Here is a 16,181-nt window from a genome sequence, read left to right on the forward strand (position 1 = left end):
TTGAAACTGGAGACAGTGTAAGCACTTGTCTTTGACAGACAGACAGAAATGCGATTAAAATACGAATGTCTTTGTTAAATCTCGGGCTCTGTAACGTGGAAGTCACAAGTGTCATTTTAACAGTTGATGGTGGGCGGGTGGGCGGGTGGACAGCGGCGGGCGCGCGGTGGCGCACGTTGCGGGTTTGTGTTCCTGCCCGGGCCTTTCTGTGTGGAGTTTGTATGGTCTCCCTGTGTGTGTGTGCGTTGGTTTTCTCTGTGGGTTTCCACATGTCCAAAAACATGCTGAGGTTAAGTGAACACTCTAAATTGCCTAAAGCAGCGGTCTCAAACTCAAATGACCTGTGGGTCACTGAATGTCTCGTCTGGTCAGTCGGGGGACAGTCAAGTAAAAAAAAAAAAAGCCCAGCAGTGGACGATATGAGCTGAAAATTACATATCAATATGTAATATGATATATGATTAATTTGTTTATATGTACTCTATTGCCTCGTGTGAGCTTTTCTGTCTTTTATCCATTATTCTGTACAGCACTTTGGTCCACTGTGTTTGTTTTAAATAATAAATAAAGTTGGATTGGATCATTTCAAAATATAAGTGCTTGTCTTAATATGGAAGAATATTCACAATAAAAAAACCAAAATATTTATGATGCAAAATTAAATTAAAAAAGGACTTGTTACTATTTGATATTTTTTAGAGGGCCACATGAAATCGATTGGAGGGCCACATGTGGCTGGCGATCTGTCCAGGGTGTAACTCACCTTTCGACCCTCGTGGGACATTGTGTTGATGTGTAGGATCCACTGTCACATGAAAACGAGAAGTGTGCGATTGTAATTGTTGTATACATGTGATTAGCCAGTGCCTGTGTTGGAATATTTGCTAAATGGGATTTGGTCGGCCAGACTTGTGGAGAACATTTGTCACATTTGTCACATGGAGCAGAGTGAAGCAGCAGCAGACGACACCATCCAGCTCAGCGAGAGTCGACGTCGCCTCATTCAAAGTGGATGAGAAGTGTTTTTTTAGTCGACGCCTCCACCGCATACATTTGAGTCCTCCTTACCTGCGAAGAAGCAATCAATAGGAACCAAATGTCAACTACAGTGCGCTTCCATGCACAGTTGAACTACTTTTTTGAGCACAACTAGACCGTTTAATTTGAGTACTCTCCTCGTCCCAGTCTACAAACAATAGCAGGGAATCAATTCTATGTCTGACTCCGCTATGCAAGATGGTGATATGCCTCCTTTCAAGGTTTCTTTAAGTGACCTATTATGTCACAGACCTTTTTTTTTGTTTTGCTTTCATGGGCTAGTTGGTACCATGTCATGTGTAAACATACCAGTTGATGTCAGACACAATAACAATATGATAAGTAATCATTACTGACTGGACATTGTCTGGAGGGAACACTGGGAAGTTTGGCTGAGCAAACTCTCCCATTTTTCTGTGACTCACTCTGTAGCTTGTTGTGAACATGCTGCAAGAGCACAGGCAGGGCACTGACAGGTTGGCGGGTGAGTTAGTGACGTTTGTGTGTTTATTCTCTGGACAACTGGCTTTTATTCCTTCATTTTACAGATTTGAAGAAGATAAAAAAAAAATCCTAATCATCAAGTGTTTCATGAAGAAAGAAGAATGACAGCTCTCGCCATTAAATTTAATTTGCTCGACATGTTGTTTTTCTTGCGTTGAGCCTCTGTTTTGACGTTTCTCAGATTAACGGTCGACAAGCAAGTGGCCTTTGTAAACTATCAGCTACGTTTTGCTTTGCAAATGTATATATGTTTTCCTCCCAGCTATGAAAATGTGAGTGAGTAACAAATGGGATTTTACAGGGTTGTCGGGGATCAGTGGTAGTGAGTCACTCTTTACCTGGAGGGTTGTGAGTTCGACCACCGGCTCCACAGGTCGACGTGCTTACGTGTCCCTGGGCAAGTCGCTTAACCCAGTTAAAGTTGCTCCATGCAGACGGCTGTGCCGGCAGCATGCGACTGGGTATGAATGATGTGTCATAATGCCGTGTGAGTGTGAGTGAATGGAAAAAAAAAAAAACTAATGTAAATCATCGTTGAGTGGTCCTCAAGCCAAGAAACATGCAGTAAAAGACCATTTACCCTAAAATGCCAGCATAAGTCAGGGAAGACAAAATGTGGAGGGAGAAAAAAAAACAACCTGTGATATCATTACTGTTCCTGAGCGAGACAAAGATCAAATTTGACATTTCTTAACAGTGTTAAAATATTGCCAATTTCTGAAATGTGAGAAATGGCAGGAGTAAAAACTTTTCTGCCGTCGCTCGCCTGATTGGAGCTCTGTCTGTGTTACTGTGAAAATGAGCAATATAATGTCTCGCATAAAGAGGAGAGAGTTTGTACAGCCTCCTCCTCAGTGCTGTCACACTGACCTCCAGCTCTCTAATGAATTGCCCCCCAAAAAAGGAGCAAAATATACCGTGATGGGTAATCTCTTGAAAAGGTTCATACAGATGTTGAACTGAGTCTGAAACAGTAAGAGTGAGATACTGAATACAATATTTTACATTACAGTTTTTTGTACATCCATTCTTCCGAGGAGATTATATTTTCATCGGCGTGGGTTTATCTATAAGACTGTCCTTCTGTTAGCAACTTCAGTTTTTGACAAATCAATATACATTTTGGTAACGGGTGGGCGAAAGAATTGTTTTGTTATCAGTGGGTGGATACATACACCCAAGTATGTATCCACCCACTGATAACAAAACAATTCTTCAAATTTTGAAGAAATCTCTACCTCTTATATCGGGCAAAAGTGTATAGAAATCTCATAGAATAGAATAGAATAAAATAGAATATACTTTATTAATCCCTTGCGGGACATTCTTTCGTCACAGCGCTCCAGTGTACAAAGGTAACGAATGTTATAGCAGCTGTTTTTTACAAAGTTAAAAACTATAAAAATAAGTACGAATAGACCTAAGAATAAAATTACACAGTTAAAGAATACAAATAAAATAAGAATAAATTTACAAGTTAAGAATTTCAAGAATATACCTCAAAACTTGCACCTCCCCCTCCCCCCCATATTAACAATATAAGCAGAGGAAATATAAGCCTATTTATCATACAGAAGAATTGCATCAGTGTGTATGCAGGATCAGACTATCTTCCATCAGACCAAATTTAATCCAGATCTGATCTAGATTATCAATTTGGCTCCAGTTTAAACTTAACACAAGTCCAATTTATAAAGTTCAGATGTGTATATCTCTCTCTAACATCTTAACACATCAGAATTCTGGCATGCTTATTTAAAATGGTAATAGTCCTATTGTAGAAAAAAGAAATCATACATACATATATACAATTGATGTAATCCGGCCCAGTTTATTCTATAGGGCACAGTGATGTGGTCGTTTGCAATCGTGCAGAGGCTTCTTGGGTCCAATCTCTGTTCAATTGCTGTCTTTTGACAGCGATCTCCCCTTGTCTGCATGCAGGGACTCCGGCGTCAACAGTCCAAAGACACGACGACTGGGGTTATCAGCAGTGTCCGCTTTTGTTGCACTAAGGTGTGAATGTGGTTGTGAATGGTTGTCTCTGTATTCCGGCTCCGTTAGAGGCTGGAGACCTGTCCAGGTTTTCCTCTGTCTCCTGCCCGCAATGTCAGCCGGAATTGGCTCCAGCTCCCTATGACCTTTTAAAGGATAAGTGGTCGAGAATGAATCGCTGTTAAATTCTATTTGTTTCAGCCATTACATGACGAGGTGCATGGCGCGAGACTGGAAGTTGAAGCTGTCAAATGTTGGGAAAGCTCTCATTCTGAAAATGACACACTGTTGCAGGTACCTGAGGCGAATCCCGTCAACAAGTGTGCTTTCATCAAAACCTGACAAACATGTCATATCATGTGAAATCTTTGATGAGCAATGACGGGGGAATTTGTGCAAAATGCCGCGTCATGTGTTGCGGTCCAACAAGTGCAGCTTTGTCAGTGGTCAGTGTCAAATGAAATGACAGGATCCTGAAGAAGGCAAGGAAATTTATCATGTTCAAACTGTCATTTTAATTGGTTCTGCTTAACTGAGCCGGATCTGCAACATTTTCAGGATGTAAATTTTAGCCTTTGACTCTTGACGTATTCAGGTGTGACTTCCAATTATGGAAAGCGCAGAGATGGATGAAAAGCGTCCCTGTTTAATGTAGAAGGAGACGGTGCCGTGTTTTCCATATTTTTGAATTGTCCCGTAAAGTGGCACGACACAATAAGCAACGTGAAGTTATTTGGTTGGGTTTCATGTTTCTATTTTTTTCTGCATTTGTTGGCGACCCCTTATTTCTACATCCACTGTGTGCACTTGCTGTTGCACGTCACAACTGCATGTTGTTTGTGTAGTGGCAACATCGGTACCAGACTATTGAGGGCAAATATGATGAAATTGAAAGAGTGTAGCCTGAAGTGCTCTCATCAGCACATCCAAAGGCAAAAAACACAAACAAGCAAATGGCAATAAAAGAAGCTAATCATCTGTTTTTAGAGGAGCTGTGGACTGTTGTTGTTGTTGTTTTTGTGGTCGAGGACAGATGAGCCATTATGACAGAGTATTATTTTAGGTTTAATGTCTGTACTGTGTATTTAAGGTTTGTGAGGGGAAAATCGGCACTTTTTTTATAGTTAGCATTAAAACTAGAGACACTGAAGTGGAAAACAGCTATATCCTTTGAGTCTTTGATTTGAGATTAGATTGCATCACTTCTCTCCACGGACTTTACAACGGTTGAAAATAGACCAACTTTCAGGCTCATATAAACTGTTATAGGCTAATTATGGAGGATGATGCAGCAATCCAAACATCCTCACTGTGTCTCTCATCGCCAGGCTTTATTTCATGATGTTTTATGTCCAAAGGGCATTTGAACACATCGTCAGATCTCGACTCTGCAGTCTGGCACTGTAGGGAGAATACTACCTGGCTTTACCCACTGTTGGAAGTGGCACAGTCTTCGGGGGATCTCAGGAAGCGAGTGGGGAATAAGGTTTTGATCAGGACCAGCTGTCATTTCTGTCCTCGGCTCTGCCGTGAAGGCCCGCAGTCCTGCAGTACTGCAGGTATACATTATAATGGGCTTGTGTTTGAGGGGGAGAGGCAGGGTTGTGTTTTTAATTAATTTCACTCTGTTGTTGTTGTCGTTGTGGTTTTTTTTTCTTCTTCATCTTGCCATGCAGACATGGTTTGCTTGTCAGTAAAACGAACCGAACTCAGGAGGTGTCAACAAAAGTAATGCTGATTAATGACTTCACGTGAAGAACATTTGGCAAATATCCCACCACCCACCAGACGCCAGACATTTCAAGGTGAGATTGTGAAGGTGAGAGGATGTGATTCATCTCGATGATCTATGATGAGACCTAATCAGGTTATTCTTTTGTGTAAGCAAACTGCGATCCTTCGACAACCTCTAATCTTTGTTGGTGTCAACCTCAGGGAAGCTTGTGCATTATGAGTTCCAGCCATGGACTATAGCACATGGCTGATGTTAGGCAAATCGGACGCTCTAAATTGACCGCTGTGGGTGTGAGTGTGAGAGCGGATGGTTGTATGTCTCCATGGACTGCAGGGTGCACCCCGCTTTTCGCCCTATGTCGGCTGGAATTGGCACCAGCACCCCACGTGACTCTCATGTGGAGGATAAGCGGTGGATGGACATGCCATACTTGCCATACCAACCCTGACCCAAACCCGAAGAGGGCTTCTGTTGTTGTTGTTGTTCTGACATCAAGACACAACGGGGAAGGTCCTCACTATGCATGTATTCCACCCAGTCCAGCACCCTGAGGTGATACACTGAGCAGGAGGAAGGAGGCCGAGGACTAGTGAGTGTCAACCTGCTAAGTGAATGCCTCAGGCAGCTGAATCCCGGCAGAGAACATGGACAAACATGGAAGGACAGGCCCCTACATGGCATGTTCCAGCATCGCATTGAACAAGTGGCATATATTGAAAAATAGTACAACAGGCTGGAGAAGGCACAGGACAGAGGCATTAATCATGGCTGAACAGGAGCAGGCTTGAAGCACTAAGATGCATGAATTCCTTCTTCAGAATTTTACCATATTTAAAGGGAATTTCATTGTTTCTACAACAGTATTTTGAGTATGTAATGTAGAGCATAAATTGCGAGAGCAAAGTGTGTCAAGACACAGCCTTAAAAAATATCAAGATATCATTTATAAGCCATGTCTCCCATCTCTACTATACAGGAGAGTATGACTTGAGAATTGTGGAGGCACAAATGCATTAGGTCATGATTAGATTAGACATAATTGACTCCACGATGGGAAAATTCACTTGTTCCAGCAGCGAAATGTCAGGTCGACAAGTGACAAATGCAAAAATGGGAACAGAACAGTGAGTTAAAGATAAATAAGAGTAACTGGAAAATAAATGTTAAAAGTAGTGTTATTTAGATATTAAATCACATTCCATTTTTCAATGTTGAAAAAGAGGTACAGAAATATTGCATAGATACAACACGCATGTTATAAGCAGATGTGTAACTGCAATGTGAGAAGTTGTGAAAAGACAGATGTGCGCGGTGTGACAATGGTATTCAAACGTATAACGGCAGAGGGGTGACAGTTGCGCAGAATGATGTCACATGCTGTTGCTTCCTGCTCAAGATTATATGGGATTATTTTCGAACTGACGACATGCAGCAAAAACAAAGAAAACAACTATAACCTATCGCAGGTCTAAGTATATTATATAACTCCACAATTTCTTTTCCTAGGAAAGCTCACTTATAGGATATTTTCACTATTCTCAGGCCAAAAGGTCAGCTTGAGATGGAGAAAAAGAAAACAAACCAACCTCTCCTCCATTACTGGAACCTGATCTGATCATGGAGAAGGGCAGCACACGCTGTATTTGTTTTTCCACTAAAACTTGCACCTTAACTGTGACAAACCATGCCTCCCACTCCACAACAGACCTGTGTGGATCCTTCACTCTGCCCTGTAGGCTTGGATTTGTTTTGTGTTTGCATGTGTGTGTGTGTGTGTGCCAAACATGTACACATGCCCTTGTTACGAACAGACTAAAGAATGACTCATTTGACCTATTGATTTTTTTATTTTCCTTCTTCTGTTTATATATATATATATATATATTTTTTTTTTTTCATTTTACATCCACTACTCAGTAAACTGGTGGTTGTGTTCTTTGTGCTGCTGCAATCACAGCCTTGTCACTTGGAGTGTAGTCATTTGATTATTCATTGCAAAGCTGACCACACATCTCTCACTTCATGTCCCGAGTGACTCGCTGTTCAAAAACCCTCCACCAATATTAGATTTGCATTTGGACTCTGAGTAACACTGCAACTCGTCTGCTGTGTGAGGGATGAAGCCAGAACTAACCTGCTCCAGCGTCAGCTCGTCTCAGAGCCTAATCAGTGTGTCTCATCAGTGTGGCGCGTCCTTTACGTCGCACCTCGTCGCCGAATCGCTGCGGCTATCAGTGAAAGTGTCATCCCTCTGATTGGCGATACTCATTTGTCATTAAGCACCACGAAATGGCATTAAAGGCTTCTTCCTGTTCTTACCTGACGTGAATAAATGCCGTTAACAAATGGTTAGTGAGTCCGTGGTGTTTTGTCATTGGTCATCAACCATGGCAAATCTTTCACCTCATGAATGAAGCCACTCCTTTACACGGTATGTATACAGAGACGACTCTTGCTGTGAAGACGGCAGCATGTCTGCGTGCTGTGATTGTGTCTTTAAAGCACCTTTGCAGTTTCCTTACATAAAGAGAAGTATACAATGACAATAAAGGCTCCTATTGTGTTCTCCTCTGTTCTATTATGCCTTGGATTGTTGGCAGTTGGGCAGTCAATGACCAATCACCACGTCCTTGTCGGGCTGGTGTCACGGCTGATTCAGCGTATTGAATCAGTGTTGGTGTCAATCAATGAGAGAAACTAATCCCAAACAAAGAGTAAAAAAATAATATTAAGATATTATTAAGATATCACAGACTGCTGGTAAGGAAAGTAGTTCCTTAAGAAGGTCAGTGGTTCAGTTCTTTTGAAGTGTGTTCAGCACAACATTTTTGGCTCAAGTCAGCTGAAAAAAAGTGGTGATGTGAGATGATGTTGAGGTTAGCTCCTACCATTGTACTGTCTCGGAGCTCAACTTTGTGTCTTGGCCTTCATGGCTTGGGTTTACTGAGAAAATGGCATCAAATTCAATTCCCCAGCCTTTTTTTTTTTAGAATTATTTCTCACTGATCCAGAAGACGTCTCAATCCTGACGTGAAATGAAGACATTTCAATAATTCAGTTTTCAGCGTCAAATTATTATTTTAAAGGAAATATTTAGAGTCAGTACCACTGCGGCTGGGCTGTCTTCAGATTGTGTTCTCTGGAGCTTATTATGAGTTGACTCCTTTAGAATAATTGATTGTATTTGACATGACATGGAGGAAGCTCGGCGGATTGATACTCTGCATCTGAGCCGTGATCAATCCAAATGAGAGACTGGGGGAGCTTTTATTTCTCTGCCAGAGTTTATTAGAAGCAACTCGGCTTCTCTGGAGGAACTTAATTCCTCCAGAAACAGCTTGGACCTATTAGTATCTGCGGATGTAAATTAGTGTGATCCCTCACCTCATCATGCCTCAAAATATTCCCCCTGCACTAGTTTGACGGAGCATTATGAAACATTGCGTTAAATGTCTGAGCATGGTCCAGTGCACTTGGCATGAAGCGTTCTGATTATCTGTGAAGACGAGTTTCTGTCTTAACAAACAAACACAGATTTGCTGTGATTTGGTGTCGTGCATGCTCTGAATGAAATATAAAAATAAATCAGCCCGGGGATTTTTTTTGGATGTGAATTTTGTGCAGAGTGGGTGTGAAATGAACTTCCTTCCCAAATTATAGGCCCTGTTGGTGGTGGTGGTGGTGGTGTGTCATTACATATTTCTCTGGTTTGGATAAATGTATTATCTCCACTTAATGGATCTAGCTTTTGTCTGTGTTTTTTTTTTTAATCATTTGACAGTAATGAAAATGCATTCAGGGCAATGGAGAATCACAGTCATGTTCACGCACGACTTGCTGTTAATACTTGTTTATAATTTGCGGGAGCACTCAATTCGACAATTCTCTTGTCCGCACATATAGCGCAGCGCGCCTTGTGTTAGAAATCATTAACAGTTACTCCAAGCATGAAGCACCTGCGTCTCCACACTTATGCTCGCTATGTAAATAGAGCTCTGGACGTGTATCGAAATGCCAGAAAGCAGCGCAGTAAACAGCAGATGGTTTGCCGGGGCCTCTTTAGCGCCGCAGATTTTATTTGCTTACCCACCTGAATGACCTGAGTTGAGCTGAGCAGCTGATGTGGAGAAAAACAAAAGCGAGAGTTAACTTGTTTTCTGCAGCTCCACTAGACTGCAAGGCCAGAGGAGTCATTTGTTATGCATGGAGAAATGTGCTTGTTTATCAGCGGCATTTTGATTTTTATTTTGCTGACATGCCACAGAGATTTCTGATGTACATGATCCATGACTGATCCCAATCAAACCCCCCCCCATAGCAAAGGCTCATTGTTTTATAATTAAATATATGATTATTGAGCCCGATGGGGGCAATAGCTTGTTATGTGCACACCCTCAAATAAGTAACCTTGAACATCTGTCCTGTCAATTAGATATGCTCCAAAGATACAAAGCACATTAACAGTGAGATGCTGTCCATAAAGTAGGATATTAGTGGTTTCAAGGTGATTTGCTGTGGTGTTTTTCAGCATGTTTTCTTTTTTTTTTCTTTTTTATTATTACCAAACATGATGCTGTTGCACCCATAGACCTCCTACTCCACTTTGGAGTTAAGTGGCAGACAGCTGAAGTCCTTGAAAGGTTACACAGCTCTTTAGCCATTCATTACAATGAGGCAGAAAGTGCAGAAATTGACGAAATATAATGAAAATGAATACTCTGTCTCGTCGCCATGCCATCTGTAGATATGTTTAATATCCCATTACAGGCCTGAGAAGTAACCACAGGTCTATACTGTCAAGAGACAAACATAATCCAGGGGGAAATTACCCATCAGGAAGGCAATACTGTTACTGAGATGCAATTACCAGGCCACTTGTGAGACTTTCAGCCCAGCATCCATGGGTGCTTGCATGTGTGAGGGTGGTCGATATGTGCGGAACAGCTCTTATGTTTTGCACAGTAAATTGGATTCTTTGCTGGAGTGCAGTTAATTTAGAATATGTCCAAGATGCAAATGATTGATGTGACTATATCGTTACAACTGTGGGTTCACGGTGCAGGGCAGAAAAATTGCAGGAAGACGGAAGCAGCTTTGATTCAAGAATTAAGGGGCAACTCATTCGAACGAATATCCGGGTGGCTGTTTCATACGTTTATTTTGAAGCAAACATTACTTCATTTGGCAGGAAATAAACAGTCGGTGCGCTTTGATTCTGCTTCTCTTTATATTTTATTGTGGAGCTCCCGAGCTCGTATTTGTTAGTAGTTAAATGAACGACACGTCTCGCAGAGGATTTAATGTACCAATTTAGCACTGAATCGCATCGCCTGCAAACAAAGAAAACAGCACGGATGGCAATGAACATCAGTGTAAACATTTGATAAGGATTTGCTTGCGGCTAAGGCTATGCTTTATTACCGACTCCAAAATAGAAACTGTAGAAACAAGACATGCGTCTGTGCCTGTAATGTACTCGCCTCTGCGCCGTCATATCTTGCGACTCATTCTCAGAAACGGGGCGATATTTGTAGCCATGGCAAATGACTTTCCAGTTACCCCACAAGATATATTCCTCACATCGGGGACATTTCTATTGTACTACATATTATCACCTTGAATCTGATAATTAATCACTGCTCCCTTAAATGAACTGCCCCTAACTGTAAAGGGAGAAGAAAAGGAGCTGCCTACACCCATTGCAGGGGAAGTGCATGTGCATTAGGGATAAAACCGCCTGCACAGAGTGTGAGCATAGCATGCATAATAAATGTATGACAAAACAATACCCCAGGCACCCTGGTATTAATGATATGCAGTGAACTCATTATTAAAGTTCCAAAACAGCTCCTGGAGAAACACAGATGGAGTCAATTAAGCAATGAGCACACTTGCTTGCCTGCCGTTTCATCTCCTTTCTTTTATCTCTTGCATATTAGTCCGTGGATGTAATTAGCTGTATGTTTCTCCCCGCAACATAATGTCCAGCGATAATAACAGTTATTTTCACTTGTAATTTCAAATAATGTACCGCTCTAATAAATGTTGCACATATGCCTGCGGTGTGTGTCCTTGGGTGCGAGGTGTAGCACAGTAGCGCAGCACTAAGCCGCTCTTTTGTCTCTCTGCTGTTTGTGTTCGCAGGGACCTGATGCCTTCGACGCTGGAGGGGCAGATCACCATGGAGAAGACGCCCAGCTACTTTGTGACTAACCATGCCCCAAAGCGCATCCACTCCATGGCCAGGGACATCAAGCTAATTATTGTGGTGCGTAATCCTGTCACCAGAGCCATTTCAGACTACACACAGACTTTGTCCAAGAAACCCGAGATCCCCACTTTTGAGGTTCTGGCTTTTAAGAACCGGACGCTGGGTCTTATAGACGCCTCGTGGAGCGCGCTGCGTATTGGAATATATGCTCTCCACCTGGAGACCTGGATGCAGTATTTCCCTCTCTCCCAAATGCACTTTGTCAGCGGGGAGAGGCTGATCGTGGACCCTGCAGGCGAGATGGCCAAAGTGCAAGACTTCTTGGGACTGAAGCGCATCGTCACGGACAAACACTTTTACTTCAACAAAACAAAAGGGTTCCCCTGCTTGAAGAAGCCGGAGGACAGCAGCACTCCCAGATGCCTTGGCAAATCTAAAGGGAGAACTCACCCAAAAATTGACCCGGACGTGATTCGGCGGCTGCAAAAGTTCTACAAACCCTTTAACATGATGTTCTACCAAATGACCGGCCAGAACTTTGAATGGGAGCTGGAGATCGACAGTGAATCTCGCAGCTCTCGGGACTAGCAGAACCGCGAAACGGCACGCCGCAGCCACACCACCAGCCTTCTCACAAAAACTATCCTGTCGTCCTGCTTTGTCTTTCAGAGAGGGGGAGATAGAGAGGGAGATAATGCTTGAGCACACCAATCAGTCATGGCTGTCTTTGCAGTGTCTGTACCCATTAGCAAGAGTTTACTGACATGCTTTTTTTTTTTCTTCTCTCCCTTCAATACTAATGTTCACGATGGAAAAATCATTATTGTACATATTGAACATAAAAATATATTTATATTTGTGAAAAGGAGATGATTTATTCCTCTTGTTTTCAGAGCTGATATGGAAACCGTGTTGACTATTGCAATGCATGTGATGAGTTAAGTGTCCTTACCTCATGAGACATAAGGGTAACCTCTGCCTGTTTCTTCTCCCTTTACTTTCCTGCAGTTTCTTGCCCTCACACCCACTCACCAGTGTTCGGTTTAAAAAAAAAAAAAAAGAAGAAAAAAATCAATTTCCGTGGTTAAGGCCATGAAGTGCTTTGTATTAGTTCTTTCAACACTGTCGTGCTGCTTTATAAGAGAGGAAAAATTATTGACATATAGTAAAATAATCCTTTAACATGAGCTCATCTTCTTATGTGTCCATATTCTGACTGACAGTTTACCAAAGTGTTAATTTACTCAAGTTTTCTTTATTTTTTTGTTAAGTCTGCGTTCATTAATCGCAAACATATTCAATAAGGGAGCTGATGTACAGTGCCGGCCATCCAATAATTGGATTGTTTCACTGCATAGATAAACATTAGCATACTGATGACCACGCACATCAGTGGTTTTAGCATAATTTGACAAGTGAATCCATGTTCTGCAAATACCGGAGATTCTGTGTGCATAAAAACAAACAAACAAAAACAACTTCCTGGTCTCAACATTCACCAGTCATGTCTGTTAACTCCGACCTCGTCCGTTTTATCGAAGTAATTCATGTCAACGATGGCGAAACTCGGCGGCGGAAGACTGAGCAGAGATTTGTTCACAAACATCTGCTGCGGCGTGGTCTTCTGTCATTAGAGATTAATGGCGTGTTAAATAAAAGCACTGCTGCCGGAACAATGTCAATGTCAGACCGAATTTGCTGCCACAGACAAAAAAAAAAAAAAGAGCTTCATACATGACCAGGTAAATTACTAAGCAATTACTGTGTGTGCTTAACTTGAAATGTGTTGTAACTTGAAGTTTAACGCTTGTTATCAGAAGGACAAACCAGGCAGATGCTTGTGATGAAGATGAAATGCAATGAAATCACAACATAACAACATTAATCTTCTCTTTATTCCATTTATTATTCTGGTTTTGTTTGGTTTGTGATTTTGCATAACTCGCTGTGCGTCTGTCTGTTGTCTCTGGACTTTCCATCAATTGAGACAATCAATCAATCAATCAATCAATCAATCAGTCAATAAATGCAGTCTGCTTCACATAACTTGGTCGCCGCAGCTATGATGCATTGCTCTGTTAATACTCCCTGCTCTCCGGTCAAGGATGGCTGGATTGGTTCACTCTCTGCAGACCTCGCTCTCACCCTGGGGAGGCCACAGCACCAGCAGCTACTTACACGAAGCAATTGATTCAATCAAAGTAAGCACCATACTGCCCTTTGTCACACTGAGTCTGAACACTTACCTTCAGAGTCTCACTATCCCGGAGTCACAACTTCCACTTTGAGGTTGTTTTTTTTTGTTTTTGTTTTTCTTGATGTGCAGCCATCCCTTGGTGTTTTCTTAACAAATCCTCTTTTTTTTTCCCCACACTTCACTCCCTCTTTCTTTCCGTCGGATCGCTCACGTATGTCATCCTCAGGGTCGGCAGGGCTGTGTCACAGGAACTCAACTCTAATAAGACGCGCGAGTCTTGCATTTATAGGGGCATTCGGAACTGTTTGCCCGTTGAGGTAGTAACTGGGATTATGGGAATGTGAACCTCCCATGAAACCTTTCGTTTCGTCGTGTTTCCTGAAAATCAAATGTACATGCATTTACAGGCCACTTTATTAGGTACACCCGTTTATCTGCTTGTCAAGGGAGATATTGAAGCAGCCAAACAAACGGCAGTAGTAGATATTTCGACGTGTAGATATGGTCAAAACAAGCTGGTGGTGTAAAAACTGAGCAGCAGAACGGGGGAGAAAAGGGTCAGATGAGCTGGTCTGAGTATTTCCAAACTGCAGATCTCTTGAGATTGTTAAGCACAAAACATCTCTGCGGTTTAGAGAGGATTGTCCAGATAAAAATTGAAAACATCTCTGAGAGAAAATGCCTTGTTGATGCCAGCAGAGAACGATCAGACTGAATTCCTGTTTCCTTTTGTCTCCAAATAACAAAGCACGACAAAACAATTCAGAAGACATTCTCTGCATGCGCATGTTGAACGCTAAGGTAGAAGGGCTACAGCAGCAAGGGCCACTCTTGACACTTGATCAGTGGTCATCGTATCAGAATGTCCACTAAGATCTTTATGAAATGTATGAAACTACTGAAGAAAAATCCTTGTATTTGTCAATTTTGTTATCAGATCTTCATAATTATTGCTATTATTTTTGATAATGCAGCAAACAACAGCGTCACCATAGTGTAGGTGACACGGTCCCTTCAAACTTAGACCCTAAAATTTCCTTCACCTGCATTATGTTTGTCAGTGAACCCAGCACTTAACGCCGCGTTCCCCGCTCGCTCCGTGGCATTTTCCGTGAGTGAGCTCGGTATGAGACATTTCCAGGAGTAATGAAACAAGGAGGAGTATCCACAGTGAGCCGTGAGCTGAAGAGCTGCAGGTGACAGGCTGAAACGCCTCTCCCCGTGTCCTGCCGTATGCTGCGCGGTGTGCGCTGCCTTTATGAAACTCTGCAGCCCTTGGTTTTAAACCACATTTGTAATTGTGTTACCTGCAGTAAGTATAGGTGTCACAAAACCAGTCGGGCCGAAAAACTTTGAGATTGCCACTTTAGGAAAAAGCATTTATCATGATTTATTTATTCAAAATCCCCCCCCCCAAGCTTTTGGAGCTTGCATAATAAACCCTCTAAACCAGACGGTCCCTCTCCAGCGTCGAGACGCTCAAAGAAATCCAAAGAAGGCACCCTGCGGTGTTATTAGAGCAGATGAGGACTATTTTCATCTATGAATATGCACTTTTCTATCGTTTGCATTTCCAGGACCGCGTGCATGCGCAGGGGAATTCCTCTCCAACACTTGGATCCAACCACTCATTACCAAACATACACAGATAGATGGAGAGAGGGATTTGCACCTTTTGTTTTCTGTCGCACCTGTTCATTGACTTAGTGATACATCCTGCAAGAGTTACGACACATGAAAGCCATGGCGTTCGGAGCTGTCCTTCACGTGTTCCTCCCTGCGGGGGTGGGGTCAGGCTGTGTTTTGTGGTTCATGAGTGTTTCGAAGCATCGAGCGGCAGAAGAGCCTGATGATGGACGAGAGCATCACCTGCTCCTCAAACTGTCACTGCGCAAGTGCTGTCATTAAAAAGGAAAACATACAAATTCATACTTGTCAGTCATTTTGTCATCTCATTATTATGGCAGAAAAGAGCAGTCACTCATGGCATGGAAAGGTTTCCAGTGTGTATGATTTGCACCTGAATTATGTGTGTGTTTTTATTTTTTTTGACTTTTGATTGAAGGGTTATAATCAGTACAAATGTTTTTATAATGTCATGATGTGCTGCGATTATATCACAGCCGAGGGCCCTTGATATCGTCGAGTGTGGCAACACGTTGGCAGAGACTAATTCACATTCTAAAAGATAAATGTGAAGTTTGAAGTTTTCAGAATGTTCTGTTGACAAAGAAAGCCGACCGCACACTGTGTCATGTGGTTGCCAGGCAACCACCGAGCTTGAAGACAGACTGCTGTTGCCCTGAACGTGGCCTCATAACCTGCATTTTAATCAATTATCAAATCAAGCACAGTTGTTGGAAGGTGGATATTTGGTTGATATTTCAAACAAGACAGAACATTTTCAGTTTATGCTCTAGTGGAAGCTTTCAGCTGTCTCCGTGGTAACCAGCCACACACTGGTTTACTTTGGCCGGATTTTCCTGATCAGTTAAACTCTC

At 42.2% G+C, this 16,181-nt stretch overlaps 1 protein-coding gene across 1 annotated transcript in view; it reads left to right on the forward strand.

The window, feature by feature from the left end:
• The window catches only part of hs3st4 (heparan sulfate (glucosamine) 3-O-sulfotransferase 4), a 93,277-nt gene extending 77,668 nt beyond the window's left edge, over nucleotides 1-15,609 (forward strand). The window contains exon 2 of the mRNA XM_044051719.1: nucleotides 11,417-15,609. Within this exon, the coding sequence (XP_043907654.1) occupies nucleotides 11,417-12,071 (655 nt within the window). The 3' untranslated portion in view covers nucleotides 12,072-15,609. The remainder of the gene's footprint in view (nucleotides 1-11,416) is intronic.
• Nucleotides 15,610-16,181: the final 572 nt, after the last annotated feature.

This window comes from Solea senegalensis, linkage group LG19, assembly GCF_019176455.1.
Source record: "Solea senegalensis isolate Sse05_10M linkage group LG19, IFAPA_SoseM_1, whole genome shotgun sequence".
Taxonomy (NCBI): Eukaryota; Metazoa; Chordata; class Actinopteri; order Pleuronectiformes; family Soleidae; genus Solea; species Solea senegalensis.